The sequence below is a fragment of the Trichechus manatus genome, unplaced genomic scaffold, assembly GCF_000243295.1.
Source record: "Trichechus manatus latirostris isolate Lorelei unplaced genomic scaffold, TriManLat1.0 scaffold00073, whole genome shotgun sequence".
NCBI lineage: Eukaryota > Metazoa > Chordata > Mammalia > Sirenia > Trichechidae > Trichechus > Trichechus manatus.
In genome coordinates, this window is record NW_004444009.1 from 1092926 (window position 1) to 1120355 (window position 27430).

General features: G+C 43.3%; 1 protein-coding gene across 1 annotated transcript in view; it reads right to left on the bottom strand.

The window, feature by feature from the left end:
• Window positions 1–27430, bottom strand: part of BCL9 (BCL9 transcription coactivator) — a 104511-nt gene that overhangs the window by 12015 nt on the left and 65066 nt on the right. The window contains exons 2-5 of the mRNA XM_004380330.2: window positions 9845–10023; window positions 7639–7730; window positions 2316–2628; window positions 1045–1361 (exon numbers count right to left, since the gene is read on the bottom strand). Of these exons, the coding sequence (XP_004380387.1) occupies window positions 1045–1361; window positions 2316–2368 (370 nt within the window). The 5' untranslated portion in view covers window positions 2369–2628; window positions 7639–7730; window positions 9845–10023. The remainder of the gene's footprint in view (window positions 1–1044; window positions 1362–2315; window positions 2629–7638; window positions 7731–9844; window positions 10024–27430) is intronic.

The window sequence follows — 27430 nt, forward strand, 5'->3', positions numbered from 1 at the left end:
TACTCATAAAAATTCAAATACTCTTCTCCCTAAATGACTGATTACAAAGCACTCTTCCTCTGCCTCCTTACTTCTCCATTATGCCTCCTTTGGATATTAGTGTGAAGGTCCCTTCCTCCTGGAAATCTTCTAGAACACCTTGGATTTGACTGGATGCCCCTGCTGATTGATCCCATAGCCCTTCAACTTCCCTTATGTCAGCATTTGTCAAATTTTATTGTAGTTGTTATCTTAATGGTGCACTCAAATCTTGAGGAATGTCTAGCATAGCGCTGGTGCTCATAAAAGGTCCCCCAAAAACACACAAGTAAGGAGGGAAGGAGGAAAAGAAGAGGGGAGCAATAACCCAGGTTTTCATTTCCAATTTGAGTTGGGGAGCCACACTTCCTTTCCTTAAATACAAACTTCATGTTCTGGCCTACAACTAAGATTTTTGATCTTATACTAGGAGGAAAAAAGCCTGAAACACAGCTGTGAGTGCCACACTTCCTGGTTCACTCCATCTTGCTGCCTGCCAGATCTCTACCACGTGTAGCCACTCATTCCTGCCACTGTGAAATCGGCTGTGATGAAACCAGACTAGAGCCAGGGCCATTAAGGCTTCCTCTTGTGTCTACAAGTCCTGGCAAAGTGGCAACCAGAGAGCACAAAACCCGAATCTTGAAGGATTAACCTGATGGAGAAAAAAACTGCTCCAACATGGGCCATTTGCATACAGTCTGGAGATACTGGCTTGATATGAAGCACAAACAGCGTGGAGGCCAGAAACACCCATGAGAACGTGGTTAGGCCACGGAACATCCCACCATAACCCCTAACCCACTTGCACCCTCAAGAGTGAGAACTCCTCAGCAGGGTGCTTCTAACTAGTCCTCACTGAAAATTTACAAGAAATAGTTCCATTATCAACTGTGAGAACGCCTGAGTCTAATACCTACTCTCCCCAGTTGGCTGATACTAGGCTCTCCAGCATCCACCAAAAGTCAGAGGCGTTCCCTCAGGATACCTACTTCCCTCTGAGTCTCGAATATCTTATAGACATACCTTTAATGTCAGAGTCATCGTTTGGAGTCCCAGGATCTCTCTGATCAAAGGAGTCGGCGGAAATACTTCGCTCCCTTTTCCCCTTGCCCTTGGCACCATTTCCAGCCCCATTCTTCAGCCCCATGCTCCCACCTGGGCCAGGGAGTGCTTTAGGGGTATGGCCCCCACTCTTGAAGTCACAGGGGGATGGCTGGGATTGGCTGGCTGAGCCCCCCTGTTTACCCTGGTTGGAGAATTTGGAATCCGGCTGGGGGTTTCCAGATGGGGACATCACTGTAGGGGGACGGACCATCACCTCCTGCTTTGACTTAGGGCTACTAAAAGAAACAGATAACAAAGGGAGATCAGATGCCAGGTGCAGGTGCTTAGCACAGATCAAGGAGCAGCAATTTCTGCTATGGGGTCAAGGAGACCCTGAAGTCACTTCCCCACATTTCACCTCGACCACTTGCTTGCTCCCCCTACCCCTGGTCCCATCTCAGTGCTCTCAACAGTGAGGAAGATCAAGCAGAGTGGCCTACCAGGTCTTGGGAACCCTACAGTCACATGGGGACCCATCTCTAGGGCTTCTGTCAATAAAGGACAACGGTTTCTATGTACAGAGAGCAGTGACTCTCACACTAAGACTAACTCAGAGTAAACAAACAGGCATCGCTAAGATCAAAATACTACCCACCCCCAGGCTGATGACAAGGAACAGCTGTAATGAGAGCCCAAAGTCCCTGCTGGAAAATATAAGCAGGTCCAGGAGAGCGTGACGAAAACTGCCGGTAACGAGCAAGTTGTGGAAATGCTCCAGCACACCGATCCTCCTAACAAGCAGTATGACTACCGACCAAGAGCGGCCAACTGCTGCCCCCAGGGGAGGAGGGCAAAAATTCTTTCAGTACAGTGGGACAGGGAAAAAAGCATCACAGTAGGAGTCCCAGGCCTGGTGTTTTAGTTCTAGGACCTTAGGCCTCCTCACTATTCTAGGCCTCAGTTTCCTCATTTGTCAAGTGTAGCTGGCTCTACTGTTGGTCTTTAAGGCCCTTTAGCTTGTGCTCTGGCGAGAAGCGAGGTGGTTGAGAGGTGAGGTCAGGAGATGATGGAAGAAGGAAAATTAGCAAAGGCTTTGATTATACCATTAGCCTGCTTACTAGCCTATTACTATTTACTAGTCTATTTTCTCATCCTCTCCCCACACTAGTGAATACTGCTCCACCAATGAATATTCATGGTCCACCTCTGATACCCCCGAGGGGGTGGCTGGCAGAGGCCCTGGCCGTTACCTCTGTGTGTTTCCTGACGGAGAGTTCCTCACTTTAGGGTTGCTGGAATGCATTGATTGAAATCCTGAGCTTGCAGTCACAGACAGAGACAGGCTCACCGAGTTCCTCTCGGACTGCAGCGGGGAAAGCTGCTGAGGGCAGTGGCAGTGGTCCACTGCTTGCTGGGCACGTCCCTTAGTGCTGGCCGCCTGTATGCCTTTTTCCTCCTTGCTTTTCTCTGCTGTGGAAGTGGGTCCTTTCCCCTTGCACCTCCAGCATTCTCTGGGTGTGTGCCTCCTACTGCCAAAGGAAAATCTCGCATCTCCAGGGCACACTGTGAGAAAAGGCCACCCAAAAACAAAGAGACATAAAACACCCTTAAAACAGGATCATGGTTAAAGCACTAGCCAACTCAACCATGCGGAAGCTAGATCACTGCTCAGCTTCTATTAGGGTTAAAGGAAAGGGTGACGTTCACCTTCTGGCCAAAAGGCTCCGGTGCTAAGGCAGCTAAAGAATGACTAAGACATTCTGCCAAGCATACCAGCCTCCCACCCAAGCATCATGTACCAGGCGTTTGTAAACAGATGAGAAAAATATTTTTATCTTTAATGTCTTTTTACATTTCTCTACTTCTGAACACAAAACCCTCAAAAACTTGGGTTTTTCTTTTTTCAAAACAATGCTTTGAAACCACTGGGTGCTGCAAATCCATAGCAACCAGTTGGTGTTTCACCCCTGATGGCAAACAATGTCACTGAAATGTAACAAGCTCACCCCAATTTCAAACCACAAGACAAATTAATATGTTTATATTCTCAGGGCCTTGGGGTGGGGGTGGAGGATGTTGAGCTAATACCAAACACAATCAGTTCTACCCTGATATCTATGATCTTTCTATTAAATTATGCCAAGTATGTGTCTTGTGTTCTCACTGCTTAATGACAGGGACTGCAGGCATGAGTAAGCATGGGAATGATCCATAATTTTGAATGTAAAAACATCTTTGAAGGCTAAGATATTTTTTGAGCAAATTTGCAAGGCTAATTTGAAGCAGAAAGGTCAAGAAAATATTCCCAAACCTAGCTAGAGAACAAATGAGAAAGCTCTTTATTTCGAGTAGCTCAGACTAGTTCAGGGAAGGCCAAATTTTACTCTTTAAGTCACTGCTCCCTCCCAATATGGTTTTCTGGTAACTACTGTCCCCTCACCCCCTCCTTTCTGTATCTTAAAAAAAATAATAAAATAAGTTGCCTTCACATCAACTCCAACTCTTGGCGACCCCATGGGTGTCAGAGTAGAACTGTGTTCCATGGGGTTTTCAATGACTGAATTTTCAGAAGTAGACCGCCAGGTCTTTCTTCCGAGGTGCCTTCTGGGTGGACTCGAACCTCCAATCTTCCGGTTAGCAGCCAAGCACATTAACCATCTGCACCACCCAGGGACTCCTCTGATATCTTACTGATGGGTTATAGGACTGCAGGAGGAGGATATCAGATGAGGATTAGTAGCTAAAAAATCAAAGGGAGTTAGAAGTAGCTCAGGTCTTATAGCTTACACATACTTCGAGAGACTCAAGAACTGGACTGAAATTGGGAGGATAGTTATAGTCTAGGTTTTGGCACTGCACATGATCATTGTCAAGTGTTAGATGTCTATTTCTTCATTTGGAAATTTGCAATAGTCTCAGCTATTTTACCTGGGACACTGAAACAAATGTATGAAAGTTCTGAGTGTACAGAATTGCATTTCTTTCTACTTACATAAAGAAGTCAGGAAAAGGAACTAGAATAAAACATTATGGAATGTTTCTATGCTGACCTCAGGAGAAAGCAGCCTACAAAACATTTTGGTTTTGATTATATTTAAGGTTGTATTTTTATCCCCCACCACCGTCAGCTTTTTTTTTCAGTTTAGACTATAAAATTGATTATGGTTGTCAAATTCAACATATATGACCATAAGCCATTTTGTAACCTCTTAGTAAACCTCAGGAATCACTGGTGAAACAGAAGTAGCAAATGAATCTTATATGGACAAAGCCATCGGAAAACATTCACCTCAGGAAAAGAAAAATAGTTACCACCCATACAGTCCCCTTTTGTAACTTCTGGTACTTTCTGTCTGCGTCACACATTCTAGCAGTCAATCATAAGTTGTATTAAATAGTCCTATGTGTATATTTTATCTTTCTCCTATGAAAACTAAGTGCTCTGAAGACAAGAACCTTGTATTAAAGTTCTTTGGATTTTCTTTAATACCTAGCATAACGTACTAAGAATGTGGTTAGAACCCATGTGACATATTCAGCTTCTCACGGGACAGAAACACCTGGCATTTGTGTTACTGTCTTCTTCCAAACAGACTCAAAACATACTACAAATATCAAATTACTTCATTAATTTGTTAGGCATTTTTGATTAGCTGGCAGCAAAGATTAGTCCTAATAATAATAACTGTGAACACAGAACAATAATTTTCAAAGTACTTCTACATACAGTTTCTTATTCTCACACTTCTCCTGACGTTGACTGACAGGCATCTTGTGGATGGATGAATGGAGTGTACATGTGTGAAAGGCTTCTCCCAGGTTTCCAGTCCGTGCTCTCAAACCCCAGCTCCTTCCTCTAAGCTGTCTTTCTTACCATTACTTTACGGATGGAGAGATAGCACAGAAACCTGAAATAAGCATGTGGGCCCAGACAGTGGCCAGGAGTAAAATCCAGGTGATTTGATCCCTAACCCAAGGAAATTGCTGAAATAAGTTATCCTACCTTTAACCTTTTTGACAAAACAAATGAGTAAAACAAAGTTCAGAAAGCAGGAAGGGGCAGGAAAGATGGGTGAATGGCAACGGGAACTCAGGAAGGAAGGGGGTAAAGTGCTGTCACATTGAGGGGATTGCAACTGATGTCACAAAACAAAATGAGTATCAACTGTTGAATGGGAAGCTAATTTGCTCTGTAAACTTTCACCCAAACCACAATAAAATGCTTAAAAAAAAAAAAAAAAGAGCAAAAATCTCCCTAAACAGCTTATCATATAGTTCCAAAGAATAAATTTTTTAGGCTCTTAAGAGTCTACATTGACAAGTTAGTGCTCAACTGCTTACTTTTAAGGATTAGAAAAGATCTTCCACAGAATGGTTAAGTACAGCTAGAGAGATATTCTCCCTAATATGATGACTAAATTTCCTAATTCCTTAGATCTACTTATATAATATTTGTCTTTATAAATAATACTACATTTTTTAAAATTACTTTTAACAATAATTAAAAACACATAATAATTTATATGCCAGGTACAATTCTAAGCACTGTACATAACATTAACTCATTAACAACAACTCCCCGAGGCTAGTGCTATTACTATCCATATTTTAGAGATGAAAAAACTGAGGCTCTGAAATGGTAAATAACTGGTCCAAGGTCACACCCTCAGTAAGTGGGAAAGCAGGTGTTCAACCAGGCACTCTGGCTCCAGAGTTTGTGCTCTTCATTACTGTGGTGTCTGGCAAGGAGGGACTTGGATGACAAGATGAGCTGGTTCATATAAATGCTCAGCAGCACAACACAGCACTCCATTGTTAACAATCACTGTGACTACTGCCACCCTCTAGCAAGCTCACTCGCCAACTCCGCCTAATGTCTACTTCATACCTTCTACACCTCCTATCTGGAGTCCCTGGACCTTGAAAATGTTTAACACGCTTGGCTGCTAACTGAAAGGCTGGCGGTTTGAGTGCACCCAGACACTTCTCAGAAGAAAGGCCTGGAAATCTACTTCTGAAAAATCAGCCACTGAAAACCGTATGGAGCCCAGTTCTACTCTGACACACATGGGGCCACCCTGAGTTGGAAATGACTTGGTGGCAACTTGTTTTTACATCTCTTATCCATCACCTTCCCTCCCTCTCTCCCATCCTCCTCTCAGTGGGTAGCCTTACCTAATATTTCACAGGGAGAACAGTCACCAGGCAGGAAGTCCTCACCACCAAATCTGCAAACCTATTTTCATCAGTACCTATCCATTCTTCTCTATTATTGAAAAAGAGAAAATAGCCTATGCTCTTCCACAGGTGGTCAAGGCCCCACTCCCTCCAGCCTTCTGACAGCCCTCACTCTCTGCCCTGGCCATACCCTCTATCTCCTGTATCCCCTGGTCTTTCCAATCAGCATTCAAACATGCTCCAGTAACTTCCAGCTTTAAAAAACAAAACAAAACAAAACAAATAAAGCAAAGCAAAGTAAAAAAATAAATAAATAAAACAAAACCCAGCTCTAGCATTCTATTCCCCTTCAGAGCCAAGTTTCTCCAGAGTTGACAAGACACACAGTCTTCACGCTCCTTCACCTGTCGCTCACTAATCATTTTAAACCAGCTTCTACCCCCAGATCACATAAACCACTGTTTTTGTCAAGATTACTTTTCTAGCCTCATCTTATTCAATCTCTTAGATTTTCCTCCTTGACACGCTTCTCTTGATTTCCACACACCACATTTTCCAGTGTTTCTCCAACCTCTCCAGCCACTCTCTATCTGCTTCCTTCGCAGGCTCCTCCTCTACCCAAACTCTAAAATTTGGAGTTCCTCAGGACTTTACCCGGGGTCCTCTTCTCATTCTATATGTTCTCTCCAATGACTGTTCAGGCCGATGACTCCCAAATTTACATCTCCAGCTCAGATATTGCTTCTGCTCTCCAGACCTATATATACAACTGCCTATTTGACATTGCTCTTGATGTCTCCAACTTAACAGAACCAAAGATGAATTCTTTATCTCTATATAGCCTGCCTCCAAAAACTATTCCTCTTGCAGTCTTCCACGTCTTAGTAAATGGCACCTTCATCCACCCGATTGCTCATGTCAGAAATTTGGGAGTCATACTTGATACCTGTCTCCCATACCCCCAACCCTCCCATGGCACATTCAAATATTTTTGTTGAATGAATAAAGGAAGGAATGAATGATGCCTCAGCTTAAATGTTTCTTCTTCAGAGAAGCAGGATCCCTTAACCACACCGTCTGCATGAAATTCTCCATCACACTATTTTCATAGCATCCTGTGTTTTTCCTTCATAATATTCTCCATGTTTTGTAATTACATGTGTAATTATGCAATCATTTGTGCAGTAACATTCACCACCCCCCTAGACAGTGAGCTCCATGAAGGCAGAGACCAAGACTGTCTGGTTCATACTTGTGTTCCTAGCATATACTATTGTGCCGACACACAGTATTTGCTTGATAAATATTTGTTGAATTAAAGTTGAAGCTCTTCCCCAAGATCATCTTTCTAAGCTGGACATGCTCTCGAGTGTTATTGTCCATCAAGCTACTCACCAAAACCCTAAGGGTCACGACACTGCAGTGCTCATCCTGGGGGTGAGGAGTCCAAGGAGTCCAGGAACCCCTTTCTCAAAGGTGACCCTCACCTGGATGAGGATAAAGAAAAAGAAAATTCCTCAGTGAATTTAAAAAAAAAAAAAATCAGCAATATCATTTTGCTATTGAAGATCTTAAAAGATAAACAAGTTTCCTATTTATTCTAGCATATCAGTTTTAGAGGAAGCTGTCATCTCCCAGTGGAAAAAGACTCAACTCCCAATTATTAAACAGTATATTATCCAATCTGTAGATATTTCAAGGCCCTTGTGGCTTTCTCTCCTTCCTTCCTTCCCAGCTGCACATTTTATTTTCAGAGGCTGGAGAAATGGTAAGTGCAAATACAATCAATTTTTCTACTTTTTACATTTCTGGGCATTTAGTAGAGGAAAAAGCTCACATTTTTGCTTCTCCCCATTCCTTACTAGTATACAGAATTGAGAGCTGACTGTAAAGGTGAAAAGAGGCAAAACTGCAGATATGCTTTTGAATTCATGAAGTAAAGACCACTCAGTTCCTTTCTACCCTCAACTATAACTCTATATCAGATGGTAAGCATTCACCATGAACATTTATTTTCATATATTTTGGGAAGAACTTAGGGCTAAGTAACCTGGCCAGATGATCTCCCTTTATTGAGTGCCTACTGTGTGCAAAATGCTGTATTGAAGTGAGCCAGGTAAGTCAGTAAAATACTTAGTTACCGGTCAAGGAGAAGAATTTTCAGTAATGTTAATCCTTATAAGCTAGATATGACAATTAGCCTCTCCCTTTGCCCAGAACTTATAGTTTGAAAATGCAAAAGAGAACCAGGTTCCAGATTGTCTTCGGGCCAAATTATTTAGAAATCTTTAAAAGAAGATGTTAGGGATGCCACAAAGTTGTACTAAAATTCACAGGATCAATCTGATCAAGCTCATAAACACCTCTACAATTCCAATTTTAACTTTTCCAATAATCCTTCCCTACTTTCCTGCTCAAAGAAGTCAAGTTTATTACAACTATGTCATGTTTAACAAATCTCATTTCTATGTTATGACCACTACTCCATAAAAGGCATAGTATCAAACTTAGAATGTGGAACTAAAAGGCCTCAGGATTCCATTCCTAGATCATTCTTAACTTTTGGCATGCCAACTACTAAAAGGCTTCCTCTCAGAAAAAGTACACAATAGGAAGAACCAGTCTTTTCCCAACACGGGAGAAAAGAAAACTATACAATGGGCATGTACAGAAAACCTTAAGTCTAGATGAAATATTAATGTATATTTTTGTACTCAGTAAAAATGTATCTATCATCTTTCAACAGCTAAAAAACTTTAGGCAAGCAAACAAAAACGTATATCAAGCTAAAGAGTTCTGACAGAATTTAAGCATTCAAAAATGAATTTCAACTATCACATTTGGAATAATGGCTACTCAAAGTAAAATTTCAGCATCAATATCCCTTCTCTGTGAAACTCTCCTTGATTCTCAACTCTCCCCAGGAACACCTATCTGTGGTTCCACATTATATTCACAACGTTCTTGTAACACTTATAAAACTGTATCCGTTATGTGTAGACAAGGAACTCCATGAGGGTAGGGCCTGTGCCATTCATCATCTCAGTATCTGACACCCAGAAAAAACTCAACATATGCTGGTTGATCATGTATTGTAGTGCTATTAATCCCTTGCCGTAGAGTCGATTCCAACTCACAGAGACCCTAAAGGACAGAGTAGAACTACCCCATAGGGTTTCCAAGGATGTAATCTTTATGGAAGCAGACTGCCGTATCTTCCTACTGCGGAGAGGCTGGTGGGTTCGAACTGCCCGCCAACCTTTAGGTTAGCAGCCAAGGCTTAACCACTGTGCCACCAGGGCACCTTATAATGAGCTTAGGGCTTGTGTATTGCTACACTCACCTTGCATTCACACAAACCAATGATGACAAGATAAATACCTGTTTCACTTCTCACTACCTGCCTTTCCCCTCAGCTTTAGGAGGTGTGTTATTGCAGAAGCTCCTGCTCAGAGAAAAGTATAAGGTCAAGGGTACTTGTAGAGTTTTGACTTGCATTTAACATGATGGACTTTGCCTTGGAAACTTCTAGAATAATGAACAAATGTTGTTTTAACTTACAAAGAATCTAGATTAAAATAATAATAATAATCCAGCATACTCAGATTGAATCACAGAGGTTGTGTGCTCATCGTCAGGTTCTTTATCTTCCAATGCCCAATCTGCTCTCTCTTCTACATCGGGACACAAAAGAACTTTCCAAGGATGATCCCTGCCTCCCAAACAGAAGTGAATTTTTTGGTCAAAGTGGAGTGACACCAGCTAGTCCCACATTCAGTCCTACAGGGATGAAGAGAGAAAAGTTCATACCCAAATTTACACTGATTTCAAAGAAAACCAATCATTCCCCAATATTCTGTAGCCAAAGCAATATTTGGAAGAAAGAATAGTAAGGAAATAGTCAAAAATAAGGTAGGCAGGCAAAACCACTAAAATTCAAAATACAAAAAGTTGGAGGTAGGGACACTGTAACCCAAATCCATTCCATTAAGGAATGTTGTTGTTGTGAGATGCTGTCGAGTTGATCTCAACTCATAGCAACCCCATGTGACAGAGCAGAACTGCCCCACAGGGTTTTCTAGGCTGTAATCTTCAGGGAAGTAGTCCTGGTAGTGTAGTAGTTAAGTGCTCGGCTGCTAACTGAAAGGTCGGCCGTTCGAAACCACCAGCAGCTTCGCAGGACAAAGATGTGGCAGCCTGCTTCTGTAAGGAGTATAGCCTTGGAAACCTCAGTTCTACTCTGTCCTATAGGGTCTCTAAGAGTCGAAATCGACTCAACGGCAGTGGGTTTGGTTTTTGTTTTTGTTTAATCTTTATGGAAGCAGATTGCCAGATCTTTCTCCTGCAGAGGCGCTGGAGGGTTCGAACCACCCCATTCCGTTGGCAGTCATAACCACTGTGCCACCAGGGCTACCAGGGCTCCTTCACTGAGAACTAGCCATACTGACGGGTGACTGGGGAGTTTAGAAAACCAAAATCCACCAGACACAAGAGCCTCATTTTAATCATTGTTTTTAACTTTCTCCACAACCAAGACCCAGTCACCACAGGTTGCAAAATGGATTTTTGTTTCTTTTCTACGCGTAATGGATATACTGAAAAGATACCAGCAAGCCTAAAACGCAAGTGACCATAAGACAATTCAACTTTCAGAAATCAGGTGGTCTAGAGCAGGAGATTTTAACTTGGGGTGCAACGACTCCCAATGAATCTATGGATAGAAGTGGGAGGGGGGGAAGGCAGTCTGTGAACTTGCTGGGGAAAAATCTGATCTTTATTTTCACTAACCTCTAACTAAGAGTTAGCATTGTCTTCAGTGGAACGCAGGTGACAATCCATGGTAATATTAGCAGTCCTAGGACTGTGTCACCAACAAAAATCACAAGATATTTTCATGTCACATTACAGTTGTTGCAGATCTCTGGAAATAATGTTTATACTCATCATTACTTCAAAATTACAGTATTATTAGACCTGGTGGCTCAGTGGTTAAGCGCTCGGCTGTTAACCAAAAGGTCGGTGGTTTGAACCTACCAACCGCTCTGTGGGAGAAAGATGTGGCAGTCTGCTTCTGTAACAGTCTGCTTCTGTAAAGATTTACAGCCCTGGAAACCCCTATAGGGCGGTTCTACTCTGTCCTATTGGGTCGCTATGAGTTGGAGTCAATTCGACAGCATGGGTTTGGTTTTGGTTTTGGCTACATTTGTTACTTAATGCTATAAAGAAGCACATATATCACTAGATCATAACTTTAATATTTTGATAACTATTTCAATTTCATTTGTAATTCTATGTATTCTACCTTATACATTTAGAAAACATTATCTCAGAAGGGGTCCTATGATTCATCAGACTGCCAAAGAACTACATGGTACCTAAAAGGTTAAGTGAAGTAAACCTTGATCTGGAGCAAGTTAAGTTTCTATAGACCATCATCATAGTCACCAAGGCAGACAAACCATTCCACCATTATTTTACAGTTGAAGAAAATTAAGCTGCTAGGAAGCCAAGTAACATGTCCAAGGTCACCCAAATTTAGGGCTGGCATCAGCCTTGGTTAGCACTCACAGCATCTTTATACCACCCTCTCATGGGGACCTTTGCTTACATTTCTGCAACTGTCATCGCTATCACTGTCTTGCCACTAAAGAGGGGGAGGTATCACCTTTCAAAACTAATATAAAACCAAGACCCAAACAACAGAACAAGACAGTTGTATAAGGCTAGTAATTACGTGTTAGTACTTGGGCTAAGGATTCAGGTCAGGAACCCTTAGGTGGCTAACACAGTTGGAAAAAATACCTATGTGTATTGTAATGTATGGAATATTTCTCTGGTAGCCTTGCAAGTGTCTGCTCCTGTGAATTAAAGGAAAATGCTCTCTGGCTTGTAGGGAGGAAAAAAAAAATTACAGCGGTTTCACAAGTGTTATAATCAGCTAAATATTTCATCATGGTGGCATGGGACAGTGGTTAGAGCCTAGAATTTGGAATCAGGAAGTTGGTGTTCTCGTTAACTTACGTGTGACTTTGAAAAACCTCTCATGTTGATTCTCCAATTCCCCCATTTATAAAGTGTTGATACCACCTGCCCTGACCACTCATAACTACATTGCAACACTTAATGCGTTAATGCCTATCCCTAAAGTGCTTTGAACACCTCTGAAAATGAGAAATTATGTAGCCTAACTTTTTGTTGCTTCTGAAAAACTGCCTCAGGAGCAGACCAAATCCAGCTTTTGTAGTAGTTATGGCAGTATGCTTGATCAAGGAACCAAAAGGAGTACCTTGTACAAACAAGACAGTATGGGAATTGCTCCTTCATCTTTTAGCCAGTGACCGCCCTATCTATCGTAACTTTGGGAACTCTTATCTCACATTCAACATTGTTTTTACAAAATAATATTCTAATGGTCCAATATCATAAACTACCAAATGTCACCCTAGTCTCAACGTCACAATAAACTTTCTCTTCTTACCCAAACCATAAAACAATTAATGGAACACTCCTTCTTGCTCAAAACGTCCTTATTCCACCTAACTAATGGCTCCTTTTATTAACCCATCTCTGATCTTGATAGTTTGGATCTTTTTCCACAGTAAGTAGTCTTTTCTTAAAGTTTTACTTAGGACCCATACCTTTATTCACACTAATTCTTCTTCCTTGCTAAAACTTTCCAAATCACTAGTAGCAAGTCAAAAACAAAACAAAACCAACAGAACAATCATGTTGCATGATTTCCAAGAGTCAGATTTTAACTCACACATGAGTCTTACCCACCACCATCTTTCTACCCTGACCCCATCCCAATCCCTCAACTAGTTTACTACTAATTCCACCTACCTGCTAATTCTGACTGATCATTTTGTACTCAGTGCACAAAAGCCCAAATCTCTGCCCCAAGAACAAACACCTAACTCCTGGATGTATCAATTGCTAACAAATACCCATCACACACCGTTGAACAAAATGCAACTCCTCCGATTACTCATTTTCCCATGTGATGTCACTGCCAGGGATCTAACACCTTAACCACAGTCAACTCTGCACCAATGCTATTCCACCTTATAGAGAGCCATTATGTCCATTTCTTTACGTCGTCTAACAAACTTTATTGGTTCCCAGCTGGGCCTAAGTTCAGGCTCTAAACCACCCTTCTCTATGACTTAAAACCGGTTTTCCTTCCCCTCCTGCCGACTACAGCTCTTAGGAGGGCAGATTTCAGGCCTCCTCTTTCCATGCTTGGGTAGCCTTCACATCAGCCCCCAGCAACACTATTACAGGCCTCCGGCCCTTCCCTCTGAACTCGATAACCAAGCCTGCTGTTCTCCTTAGGAGAGCTCCTTTTCACCAGGCTCACCCAATACTAAACAGTGACATCTTAATAGTGTTTGCAACTTTCAAAGGCCACTTTGGAAATCGCTGGTGTGTCCCACGACCCCCTCAATGACTCAGTGACCTAGACAACGACAACTCACCTGCTGGAGCCCTTTACTACTCATACATTCTTCTCAGCTTTCACCTCCCCCCACCCTTCAACAAGTCACTGGCATGCAAAGTCCCTTTTATCTCTCTAACCATCTCCAAGGTCTTACAGACCCCACCAAACTCAACCCGAATTTCATTCTTTTGCTCTCCATCACGCCCCTCCAACACCCTTCATCCAAGGACCCTGAGACCGTCCCATGTCCTCATTCAGCCTCTCCAAGCACTGCTTGGGACACAGCCTCCGGAAAATCGAGAAAGGCGCCCATCTCTCCCCACTGCTTCGTGAGGGGTGAGCAGAGGACGCTCCTCTCCCCTCTCCTCCCCCTACTGGTTCCTCCAGACCCGACTCACTAAATCCGCAACCCCGACCCCCGCCCCTTTTCTCCCCTCCCCCCCACCGCTCTCCGCGGCTGTGGCTGCCCCTGGCCCCAAACCGGTTCGAAACACGCGGACCGGCCACCCCCTCCCCCGGTCCGCTCCTTCCCCTCCCCCTCCCCGCAAGGGGCCACTTACCCCGAAGGCAGGTGTGGGGGAGGGGAGAGGAGGAGTGGGCTCCGGTCCGGAGCGGCTCTCAGCCCCGAGGGGCCGGGGCCGGGGCCAGCGGCGGCGGCGGCGCAGCGTCTCCCCTCGGCGGCGGCAGCGGCGGCGCCGTCCCACTCCCCCAGGCACACATAGGCTCCATTGTCCGCCGGCGCCACCCCCTTTCCGGCTCCCCTCTCCCGGTACCGCCTCTTCCCCCTCCCCTTAGCCCTCCCCCAGCCGCACCGCGCCAAGAAAGGTACAGCCGGCCCCGCCTCGGACGCAAGCAGAGAAATGCCCCTTCCCCGCCGCCCCGATGTCCCTCCTGGCCCGGGAATGGGGACCGCCCCTCCCGCCTCAGCGCCCGGTCCCGCCGCCGAGAGGGCCCGCCCCCTCCAGGGAATGTCACTTTTCCCCCTCCTGGAACGCGCGCAATGGTACCAACCCGGCCGCTTCCTCCTCCCCCCTCCCCCGCCTTCCGGAGAGGCACCGCCCCCTCGCGGCCCGCCCCTCCCCCCAAAATTTTACTATGGGGCCGCCCACCGCCGGCACCACCTCCTGTTTTGCATGACTACGCCCACCAGGTTTCCCCCGCCCTGACCCAGCCCGGTCGTCACCCGTCTAGAGGTGACGCCCACTCTCCACCTTAAAGAGACAGAACCCTCTTTCTCAACTAAAAGAGCCTCCCAAGGGCCGGCGGAGTGGGAGATGAGGCCGGGGAAGGTCTCTTCTGCGCACTGTCCTCCACTCACACACCCGGACCTCTCCGCCACCTCACGGAGCACTGGGGAGCAATCGAAGGGGCCTAGAAAAGGCGCGGAGGGGGAAGGGCGGTGTGAAATTTGGCCATCTTTGACATAAATGAATTGGGAGCTGTTGAAGGAACGGGTCATTCCTCACGCTTCCCTGCTTAGTCCTCAGCTTCAAGGCCACCCCTTAACACCTCCAGGATAAAATTCCACCCTACCTCCATCCCCTTTCCGTTGCCATTCCCCGTCGCCTCCCAAGAGAGCAGGCTCTTCTCGGGGTTGCACCCTCCTCCGGCCCTCCAAAGCAGATTCTCGCCAGAGTCCTGCAGACCTGGTGGCTGGTGCAGGGTCTCTCCTTCCACATTGGGCCCAGCCCAGTCCAGCTCACGCATCTGCTACCTAGTGCCCGTGGAGGACCTTCTGCCCAGATCCTCGAATCGCTTCACAACCGCGTTTTAATCGCAGTATAGCGCCCCTGATTCTTCGGAAGGCCTCTGCTCTGGAGAGCTCAAAGCCCAGGCATCCAGGCATTGCCCCCTGTGAAGTGAGAGGGTGGCCCATTAGATTGCAATTTTTCTCAGAAGGAAAAATGACGGCATCACGGTGAGCGCATGCTGCTGAATTAAGTCCAGATCCTGGCTACTCCAGTTTTGTCTGTGTGGTCCTTGTTGCTGTGTCCAGCCCTTATTACAGACCTACCTCTCCGCAGCCCTCCGCAGAATACACGGGTACATCTCTGGCATGTATGTGCTTTGTAGAGTCTTGATCTAAGATACTTCTGCAGCTATGTGCACTGGCCCCACAGCTTTTCTAAAGGACTTAAGTGAAGACTTCCTATGTTACAGTGTACTGCTTATTCTCCCTGAAGATAGATGGAGGCAACATGGCCAAGAGAACCAGATAAATTTTCTTCTGCTTTTGCTCCTGTCACCCATAGTTTTGACCAAGATACTTACTTCCGTGTCAGTTTCTCTGTCTATAAAATAGGAAATCTTCCTTGTGGTAACCGTTTAATGAATGGTGCTGGTTGTAAAGTATGGTACAAGAAGGCACTAAATGATAAAGCTGATTGACTGCTTTCGAAACCATTTAAAACTGTTAACTGGTCATATAAGTTTCTGTACCATGTCTCCCCTGCTTAGATCCTATGAAAAACTATAGCAAGATGCTTTTCTTTTTGTCTTCTGTTAAGACTGAGGATATAAATTAAGAAAAACAGCAGTAGTGGGTGACACAAACGGTTTGCACTCAACTATTAAACTAATGGTTGGTGGTTCGAACCCACCCAGCAGTACTGTGGAAGAAAGGCCTGGAGATCTGCTTCCGTAAAGATGAGCTCATTGCCATGGAATCTATTCTGATTCATGGCGACCCTATGGGTTACAGAGTGGAACTGCTCCATAGGAGTCTCTTAACTGTAATCTTTACAGATGCAGATCACCAGGCCTTTCTTCCGTGATGCAGCTGGGTGGGTTTGAACTGTCAACCTCTCTGTTAGAAGAGGAGCACAAACCATTTGCACTGCCCAAGGAGCAGTTCTACTCTGTAACACATGGGGTCGGCATGAGTTGGAATTGACTGTACAGCAACAGGTTTAAGTATAAACAATACAAATATAATACCAATTGAAGGGTCCCAAATAGAAAATAATCAAAATAAAGTCTTTTTGACAAGTTTTAGCCATAGACTACTTGATGTAACATTGCTAAGAACCTCTGTAAAAGAAAGCAGAAGCGAAGTCAAGTATGGACATAAGGAAAGACAATCAAACCCAGGAATATGCAAGAGGCATTTGGGATTGCTAATACAGGTGGGAGGAAGGGAATCACAGATTGTATTTATAAGAGAAAACCAATGCCAACAGGCTGTGGACCTGGGTGTTCCAGACCCGATCACCTCAGCTCGGTGAGCTCAAAAACAAACTCATTATAACAATAATGCACATGCAAAAGGTCTTAACCATTTTACTAGGCATTAAACCATCACTCAACTATATGTGTCAAAGTTCAAAATACTGAACCAGAAGAAAAATGCAAATGAATATTAAATGTGTAACACTAGGTTAAAGTAGCAATAATATTAAGAGTTTAAGCATACTAGAAGTCATAAAATCTGAAGGTTAGAGTTTTCATACCCACTGATTCTGACTCATAGCGACTGGGTACCCTGTAGGACAGAGTAGAACCACCCCATAGGGTTTCCAAGGCTGTAATCTTATGGAAGCAGACAGTCACATCTTTTTGCCACAGAGCGGCTGGTGGGTTCAAACTGCTGACCTTTCAGTTAGCAGCCAAGCGCTTTAAACCACTGTGCCACCAGGGCTCATTAGAGTTTCCATAGTGGTGTTAATTTAGCTACATTGCACATAGAGTAGAAATGCTTTTTAAAATATTATTTATTCTATTAAGCAATTTTAGTAGAATTTGTCCTCTGAATTCTCCAGCTTCCATGCATTTTCATGTCATTTGAGAAAGAATTCTATTTTGCTGTTTGGGGATCTAGCACACTGAATATACATAAACACTAATGGATAATGATGAAATCATTTTTAAAAGTTTCCTACAAATAAAAGCTTCAAACTATTTCTGCTACTCTAGAAATTTTTTTTTTAGCCAAATGATAAAATTGTTAAAAATAAAGGCTTTTGACACTAAAGAGACCTGAGTTTGATTTTCATACTTTAGGAAATTTCGCTTAAGAGAAGATAATGAATCATAATGACAGACACTCGCTGTGATGCAAGCAAGGATGATGTAAGTTTGGCTTCTTAATTCTTCAACTGACTGCAGCATCTGTGTTATTTAAATTTGCCTCCAATCTTTTCTACCTGTAAGCTCCACTTTCAAAATGGTTTTGTTCCCTCAGCTCTTGACAAACATATACCTAAATTTTAGTGCTGGAAAGCACCTCCCTCCTTTTTTACTGATGAGAATTCTAAGGCTTAGATTGTTAATGACTTGCCAAGATTATGCTGATTTTTCTTAGGTTAGGTGCCATCGACTTGGTTTCAACTCATAGCGACCCCTATGTACAACAGAACAAAACACTGCCCGGTCCTGCACCATCCTCACAATTGTTGCTATGTTTGAGCCCATTGTTGCAGCCTCTGTGTCAATCCATCTCATTGAGGTTCTTCCTCTTTTTCTCTGACCCTCTACTTTACCAAGCATGGTGTCCTTCTCCGGGCACTGGTCCTTCCTGATATCATATTCAAAGTACATGACATGAAGTCTTGCTATCCTCACTTTTAAGTAACATTCTATGTATACTTCTTCCAAAACAGATTCATTTGTTCCACTGGCAGTCCCTGGTATATTCATGAATATACCATGCTGATTTTTAGGGACTAGTGTTTTCGTGTCTGACACTCCACAGCACTGTTCTAATGTTCAGGAATTGTTCATTCCTTATAATATTTATTATTGCAGGAAGGAACATGAAGTTCTACCTTAGGAATGATGAAATTCAGACTCAGAAAGTTTGAGCCCACTCAGCCAGCTGGTGCTAGGGTTATAAGAGGCCCTAACAAATTCTTGCCTAGGTCAAAGCCCTCAGTTTGTCCATGAGTTCCTGCTGCTTGTACTGTTTCTTACCAATCATCTACCTCATTGTCCAAACCAAAACTCCAAAGGAATAACTACCAAGAGAGTCATTAATGACTCAAAATGAAAGGTTAGAATGGAATAGCGTCTCTTGACTTTTGTAGTGCTGTTGACCAATGCTGTGATAAAATAGCCAGAAAATGATTTCTTCTTTAGGTTGCTCCTGATGAAGAAACAATCTCCCTCTAAATCTACCAGGTGCTCCTTGGAAACTTTAGGCGGCAGTTCTACTCTGTCCTACAGAGTCACTAGAGTCGGAACCGACTTGACGGCACCTAACAACAGCATACTAGTTTTCACCAGTCCATCAAAGCCAATGGGGAGTTCCAGAGCTTCATCTCTGCCAGGAAAACGTAGGGCTAATTGTCTCTTTTGTAAAGTAGAAGTCAGTATCCACATCTCCTTCCCTCCTGCACCTTTACCTGCGGTCACTCCAATGAGAGTCTTGGGTCTTGTTCTGTGTCACCACCACATTTTTGCTTTTCATATTCTGGAAATTTGAGGCACCTATCTGTGAAACTCTAGCCAATCTATGATGTGACACTCAGATGCCTTAAGAAGTCACCAACAATGTTTCTTCTTTTCACACTCCAACCTGTGTGGTTGTGCCTCCAACCTCATCACTCTGCCCTCTAAAATTCAAGCTTCGTGACCTTTAGCCTGCCATTTCCTGAGCCCTAATGGTTGACATGGAGCCCTGGTGACATAGTGGTTAAGAGCTTGTCTGCTAACCAAAATGTCAGCAGTTCAAATCTACCAGCCACTCCTTGGAAACCCTATAAGGGGCAGTTCTACTCTGTCCTATAGGGTCGCTATAGTCGGAACTGACTGGACGGCACCTAACAACAACAACAGTAATGGTTGACATATCACTGTTGATCCCCTTCCCTACTTTCTCTCTTTAATCATAGTCTATCATGGCTTAACAAGAGACAACCTACCGGTTCCATGTGCTCTAACGATTTCTCCCCCAAATCTCTTGCTCTTCATACCAGTTCTTCCCATCCGTCCTTATAGTCCACTTCCCTTTTCCTTCTCAGTTTCCACTAATTCACCATTACATTTCTTATTCTTAACATCTTTCCCCAAAATAATTCTGGATAAGTACCTCTACCATTTCCTTATCCTAGATATTCCTCTAGGAATTTTGCCGTTTAGATACACCTATTCTATTTTTCCTGGGTTCTGCCTTTACTGCTGGACTCTTCCCACTTTACCCAATCAACTTGCTTCCAGCTTCTCTGGAATTGCTACCCAACTACTTCAGCTTTAACCTCAACCGTATGGTTTGCATCCAGGTTGCTCTCACAAGCCGCCTTGCCTTTTTGGAACCCTTGACCACCCACCATTCCAGCAATGACAGTCTCTAATGCTAGGATATATCCACATTTGTTTCCACACCTGGGCTTCCAGACATTGCTAGAGAAATCATGAAACCAAGAAAATGGATCTCAACCAAAATTCAGGTGATGAAACCTCAGCTGGCCTTCATTACCTATTACTTGGCAATCCTTTTATTTATCCCCATTGCCCTCCTATATAATTTCTCATAGCAATTATTCCAAATTTTATCCACACTTATCCTACATGGAAGAGCAACCTTGTCATCTCTTCCCATCTCCCAAGACTTTGCTCAGTTATCTCCCCTCCATCGGCTTCTTACCCTTTACTTGAGTATCTTCAGTAAAATCTTTCTTACACCAATACTTCTTTTTTCCCTTTTTTTTTATTCCAAATTTATCCAAAAAGTAACCTACATTCTCTGCTATCACAGTTCCTTCACTTCCTCTGTAATTAACCACACCACTTTACCAAACTGCTCTCTCCAACATGGCTAAACATAATTGCCAAATCCATCTAGTGTGTATCCTTTCCTCCTTGAATCTCCTCTTAGTTTGGAGTTGCAAGATATTACCATATTCTGGTTTTGTCCTCTTTATTGATTTAAATTCTTCCTTCTGCTTCCTTGGTTCTTCAAATTCTCCCTAGAAGATCTCTTACTCTTCTAACTTCAGTCTCTTTGCAGAGGACCACCTCTTTGTTGATGACCAACACATTTACGGGCCTAGTTCTGGCCTCTCTCTTGAGCTTAAATCCTGCATTTCTATTGTTGAAAAACAAACTCACCATCTTTCATAATTAAGTCAACCTCTGAATTCCCTATTTCTCACTTAGGCTCGAAACTCTGGAGTAATCCTACTCAAAATCTTCCACTGCCTGTATTTTCTTCTCAGTCACCAGTGTCTACAAATCTTCTTTAAATTAGTTCCTTATTTCTGTTCCCAAGCTGGAACTGTTGCAATAGCTTCCAAATAGACACTCCCGTTTGAAGTCTCTCTGCATCAGTCAATTCTTAGAGAGAACTTCTAAAACACCCACATGCAGTGCCTATTCCTCCCTAATTATTTAAGCCTTACTTGTTCTTCTGGATCCAGCTAGGGCCCCTCAGGCGCTAAGATCTCAACAATATGGTATAACAGAAACAACATTGGCTTTAGAGTCAGGTGGAACTGGGTTTGAATGTTGGGCTGTATTTTACTAGCCAAGTAACTTCGGGCATTCTTTTATTTCAGTAGCAGATCACCAACTTAGAACACAGCTTAGACATGCAAACTTTTAATATCACCTCTCTTTTATTGTATGTCCCAGTCTTCCTCCATATCCCAAAAGCAGAGTCTTACATCTCTTTGTGTTTTCAGTTATTTATTCAGGTTCACTATGAGTCAGAATTGACTCACATGGCAACTAACAACAACAAATATTTATTGAGCATCTACTGAGTGCAGGTCATTGTGGGGGATACAAAATGAATCAGACACTCAAGTCTGCCCTGGGGGATTATTTCATAAACAAACAAACAAACTTTAGTAAGTATCTACTATGTGCAAGGTATTGAAGTTCTCAAGGATTTCATTTTACTTGGATCCACACAATCGAAGCCCATGGAAGCGGCGGTCAAGAAATCAAACGATATATTGCACTGGGCAAATCTGCTGCAAAAGACCCCTTTAAAGTGTTAAAAAGCAAAGATGTCACTTTGAGGACTAAAGTGCACCATGGTATTTTCAATCACCTCATATACATGTGAGGGCTGGACAATGAGTAAGGAGACCGAAGAACTGATGGCTTTGAATTATGGTGTTGGGGAAGAATATTGAACATACCATGGACCGCCAGAACGATGAACAAATCTGTCTTGGAAGAAGTACAGCAAAATGCTCCTTAGAAGCAAGGATGGTGAGACTTGGTCTCACATACTTTGGACATGTTATCAGGAGGGACCACCAGTCCCTGGAGAAGGACATCATGCTTGGTAAACTGAAGGGTCAGCAAAAAAGAAGAAGACCCTCAACAAGATGGATTGACATAGTGGCTGCAACAATAGGCTCAAACATAGCAACAATTGTGAGGATGGTGCAGGACCGGGCAGTGTTTCATTCTGTTGTACCTGGGGTCGCTATGAATCAGAACCAACTTGATGGCACCTAACAACAACATATGCCAGGTATTGTCCAAAGTACCAAAAATTCAAATATGTATAAGACATGTTCCCTGATGTTGGGATCTGCGATCTGTCTAGTTATACTGACAGATAAACATTTATAATTAATTCTAGTAAGTGCTATGATGTGGATGAGCACCAGGTGTTTGGGGCACACAGAGGAGAGGTATCTACTCCAAACAGGAGTCAGGGAATGCAGTAAGACCTGAGCAGAATCTTAAAGAATGCGTAGGAGTCAGCCAGGCAAAGGACTCAGCAATGTGCGCAGTTTCAGCTGTGTGACAATGTATATAAATAACCACAATACAGATAGACAGTAATAAATAAATGGCAAAGCAGAGGCAAAAAGTACAATGGCAACCAGAGGAGATACATTATTCCTGGGAGGAGGAAGAAGGAGCAGAAACTGCTTCGTGGAGGTTGGAGGTATCTGATGTAGCCTTGAAGGCCATGCAATGAGGTGGGACATCTCTCTGTTTTCTCAGCACTTCACACAGTGTCCTGCACGCAACAGGCACAACCCCACGATGCTGATGCTGATGATGTCTAGGTTTTTCTTGTGAACTTGGTTTCTCTGTTTCCCCAAATGCTTGCAAGGGGAGACTCGTGATTCAGCACAGCCATTTCTGGGTAGAGGGGCTCTGGAGTCAGACTGCCTGGCTTTGAATCCCAGCTCAGCCACTAGCTGGCTGTGTGACCTTAGAAAAATTACTTAACCTCTCTAGCATTCAGTTTTCTCTTCCAGAAAGTGGAGTGGTGATAATATTTTCCTCACAGGGTACTGTGAGGAATAAATGAGTGACTTCACGTAGGCTATTAGAAAGTGTCTGGCACATAGTAAAAAAAAAGAGAAAAAAAAGTTGCCATTGACCCCATGCGTGTCAGAGTAGAACTGTGTTCTACAGGGTTTTCAATGGTTGATCTTTTGGAAGCAGATCACCAGGCGTTTCTTCCAAGGTGCCTCTGGGTGGCCGTGAACCTCCAGTCTTTTGGTCAGTAGCCAAGCACTTGACTGTACCACCAAGGGAACTCCAGCCCATAGTAAACCCGTTGCATCGAGTTGATTCCAACTCATAGCAACCCTATAGGACAGAGTAGAACTGCCCCATAGGGTTTCCAAGGCTGCAAATCTTTATGGCAGCAGACTGCCACATCTTTCTCCTGTGGAGCGCTGGTGGGTTCAAACTGCTGACCTTTCGTTTAGCAGCCAAGTGCTTAACCACTGCACCACCAAGTCTCCTTCCAGCACACAGTAAGTACCCAATAAATATTGGTTATTCTTATTGCATTTGATCATTTCTGAATTATCCACAATGGAGCTGGCTTTAGGGGAAGGCTTTAGGGGCACTGAAAAGTCCATCTCCTTAATACTTTAATCATTCTCACACCTAATCTCACTTACTGGCGTCTCCTCAACTATCCTGACACATTCCTTTAGATTCTGCCATTAGAAATTTGTACCTTTAGATTTAAGATGTTACTAAGCCCTTAGGAAGGCTAACACAACAGTTAGTTCTTATCTTATTTTAGTAAGTTATCTGATCAGACCTCTATCTTCCCTCACTGCTAACTGCCCTGAGAGAATAGGAATATTGTGGGGAAGGAGGAAAAGCTAATTCAGAAGCTTGGAGAACATTCTCTAGAAACACAAGCTAGATGGAGATACTCAGAGGACTTTTTGGGGGCAGGAGTTCCTCTGGGATTGGGGAGGGCGGGTTGAGATTCGAGACAGATGCCAAGAAGTAATGAAGAAAATAAAAACAAGGTCATTTGTGCCACTAAAGAGAAGCTTCACTAACTTAGCAAACAGTACTGACCTTGATTTTGGGATTCTTCATTCAGGGCCCTTTTCTTCATTAAAGTCTGTGTTTTTGGATAAATAATTTTGCTTACGATCAGTCTTGATTCATATTAATGGAGGAGACTATATAGGTGATCAATAAGCCCCTGATTTTAGAATTTCATAATGACTTTTATATGTTTGCTTTCATAGTTACTGTTTATCAATCAAGAATTAGTAAGTGCTTATTATGTTTCTGGAGTCTCTGGGTGGTGCAAATGGTTAAGTGCTTGACTACTAACCAAAAGGTTGGTGGTTCAGTGGTCTCGGGGAACATCTAGCTCAGTTGGCATACCACAGTTTATAAATAAATTGTTCTACATTCTACTCTGGTGAGTAGCGTCTGGGGTCTTAAAAGCTTGTGAGCAGCCATATAAGATACTCCACTGGTCTCACCCCATCAGGAGCAAGGGAGAATGAAGGAAACTACAGACACAAGGGAAAGATTAGTCCAAAGGACTAATGGACCACAACTACCACAGCCTCCACCAGACTGAGTCCAGTACAACTAGATGGTACCTGGCCACCACCACCAACTGCTCTGACAGGGATCACAATAGAGGGTCCCAGACAGAGCTGGAGAAAAATGTAGAACAAAATTCTAACTCACAAAAAAAGGCCAGACTTACTGACCTGACAGAGACTGGAGAAACCCCGAGAGTATGGCCCCTGGACACCTTTTTAGCTCAGTAATGGAGTCACTCCTGTGGTTTACCCTTTAGACAAATATTAGACAGGCCCATAAAACAAAATGAGACTAAGGGGGCACGCCAGCCCAGGGGCAAGGACTAGAAGGCAAGAGGGAACAGGAAAGCTGGTAATAGGGAACCCAAAGTCAAGAAGGGAGAGTGTTCACATGTCATGGGTTGTTAATCAATGTCACAAAACAATATATGTACCAACTGTTTAATGAGAAACTAGTTTGTAAGTCTTCATCTAAAGTACAATTTAAAAAAAAAAAAAGGTTGGCAGTTCAAACTCACCCAGAGTTGGCTCAGAAGACAGGCCTGGCAATCTGTTTTCAAAAGGCCACAGCCTTGAAAACCCTATGGAGCACAGTTCTAGTCTGCAGCACATGGGGTTGCCATGAGTTGGAATCAACTTGATGGCAACTACTTATGTGACTAGTGCCAAATTAAGTAGAGTGAGAGTCTCATTAGACACTGAAGAAATAATGTCTCTTAAGAAACCTTCTAGTCTGGTTGAGGAAACAAACAAAAAAAAATTGTTTAATAACAATTAATTCCTAAACTGTATTACAGACATGGTGCAAACTATAGACTTCTAGGGAAAAAAAAGAAACAAGTACAGTCTGGAGTAATTGTTGTAGGGTGCCATCCAATCAATTTGAGCAATAAGTAGTAATTGCATGAAGGATCACCAGTTGAACTGGAGTCTTGAAGAATAGGAATTAGGCAGCTCCAGGAGGGGAGGATGACCCAGGAGGGAGAGACAAGGAGCAAAGTCAGAGACTGAAAGGAGCACAGCATATGTGTGGACAGTGAGTCAGAGAATGAGAATATAGTAAAGGTGATTGTTGTTTATTAAGTATTTAGCATGTGCATGTGCCAAGCACTATTCTAAGCGCTTTATTTATATTATCTCATTTAACACACACAACAACCCCGTGAACTGTTATTCCCATTTTACAGACGTGGGCTGGATGCTTAGAGAGGTGAGTAACTACCCTGAAGTCACACAGCTAGACAATGATGGAGTTAACATTAAAACCCAGGTCTGACTCCTGTGAAAGCTCTTAATAACTCTCATAGGAAATGAAGTTGGATAAATAAGGTGAGAATTCATTACACAGAATGTAACTTAGAGAAAGTGTACAAGAAGGATACATGATGAGTTCTTAATAAAATAAAGCTACAATTTACAATGAATAAGGAAGACCGAAGAAGAATTGATGCCTTTGAATTATGGTGTTGGTGAAGAATATTGAATGTACCATGGACTGCCAGAAGAACAAATGAATCTGTCTTAGAAGAAGTATGGCCAGAATGCTCCTTAGAAGCAAGGATGGCGAGACTTGGTCTCACGTACTTTGGACATGTTATCAGGAGGGACCAGTCCCTGGAGAAGGACACCATGCTTGGTAAAGTAGAGGGTCAGTGAAAAAAGAGTAAGACCCTCAATGAGATAGATTGACACAGTGGCTGCAACATTGGGCTCAAGCATAACAATGATGTGAGGACGGCGCAGGACCGGGCAGTGTTTCTTTCTGTTGTACATGGGATCGCTACGAGTCAGAACCGACTTGACGGCACCCAACAACAACTAACAACACAGTTTTCTGAACACCTCCTATGAAACAGGCGCCATCCTTACAATATCACCCAGACTGTGATTACGATTATATCCATTTTATGGATGATAAAACCAAAACGGAAAGGTTAAATGACCTGCCCAAGCCTCAGGACTGTTAAACAGCATAGTCCAGATTTGAATGCTGGTCTGCCTGCAAAGCTTGTGTTCTTGCTGCTATCCGGCACTGCCTCGCTCCTTGAGCAAGGGAAAACCTTGTAAATACAATGCCACGGCAATTTGCATAATAGTCTTTAAAGCATTTTCATATCCACAGCCACATCTGATCCTTATACTAACCATGTGATAGTCTTGGCGCGTGGTTCCACTGTAATGAATAACAATACTAGTCTTAACAACCATTAAAATAATAATATTAGCTGGCACTGAAAGATGTTTACCATATACCTAGCACTGTGCTAAGGGCTTTATGTAGATTGTAGAATTGGCTTATAACAACTCTATAAGATAGGTTCTGTTATTATCCTTGGAGTCCCTGAGTGGTGCAATGTGCTCAGTTACTAATCGAAAGGTTGGAGCTTCAAGTCAACCCAGAGGTATCTCAGAAGAAAGACCTGGCAATCCATCTCCCAAAAAGCAGCCAGTGAAAACCCTATGGAGCACCGTTCTACTCTGACACACACAGGGTTACCATAACTTGGAATGGACTCGATGGCAACTGGTTTTCTGGTTTATTATTATCCTTATCTTGCAGATGAGGAATCTGGGGCTCAGAGAAGTTAAATAACTTGATGAAGGAACTGGGATCAGAAAAGTCACAGGATTAATTTAAGGTCATGTGACAATAAGTGGCTATTCCTAGACTAGAGCACAGATCCCCTGATCACACATTCATGCCCTTTTCATGTTGGGATTCTAACAATCGATCTGTAGCTTCAGGGACGAGGATTTGAAGAAAAAGCTACAAAGGGCAGGACAGCAGCTACAAGACTGCAAAAATTGAGATACGAAGTAATATAGACCCAGGTAGTGCGGCATAGAGCCCTGGGGATGTAATGGTTAAGGGCTCAACTGCTAACCAAAAAGTTGGAGGTTCGAACCCACCTAGCAGCTCCTAGGGAGAAAGACCTGGCAATCTGCTCCCATAAAGTTTACAGACTACAAATCCCCATGGGGCAGTTCAACTCTGTCACCTGGGGTGGTTATGATTCTCAAT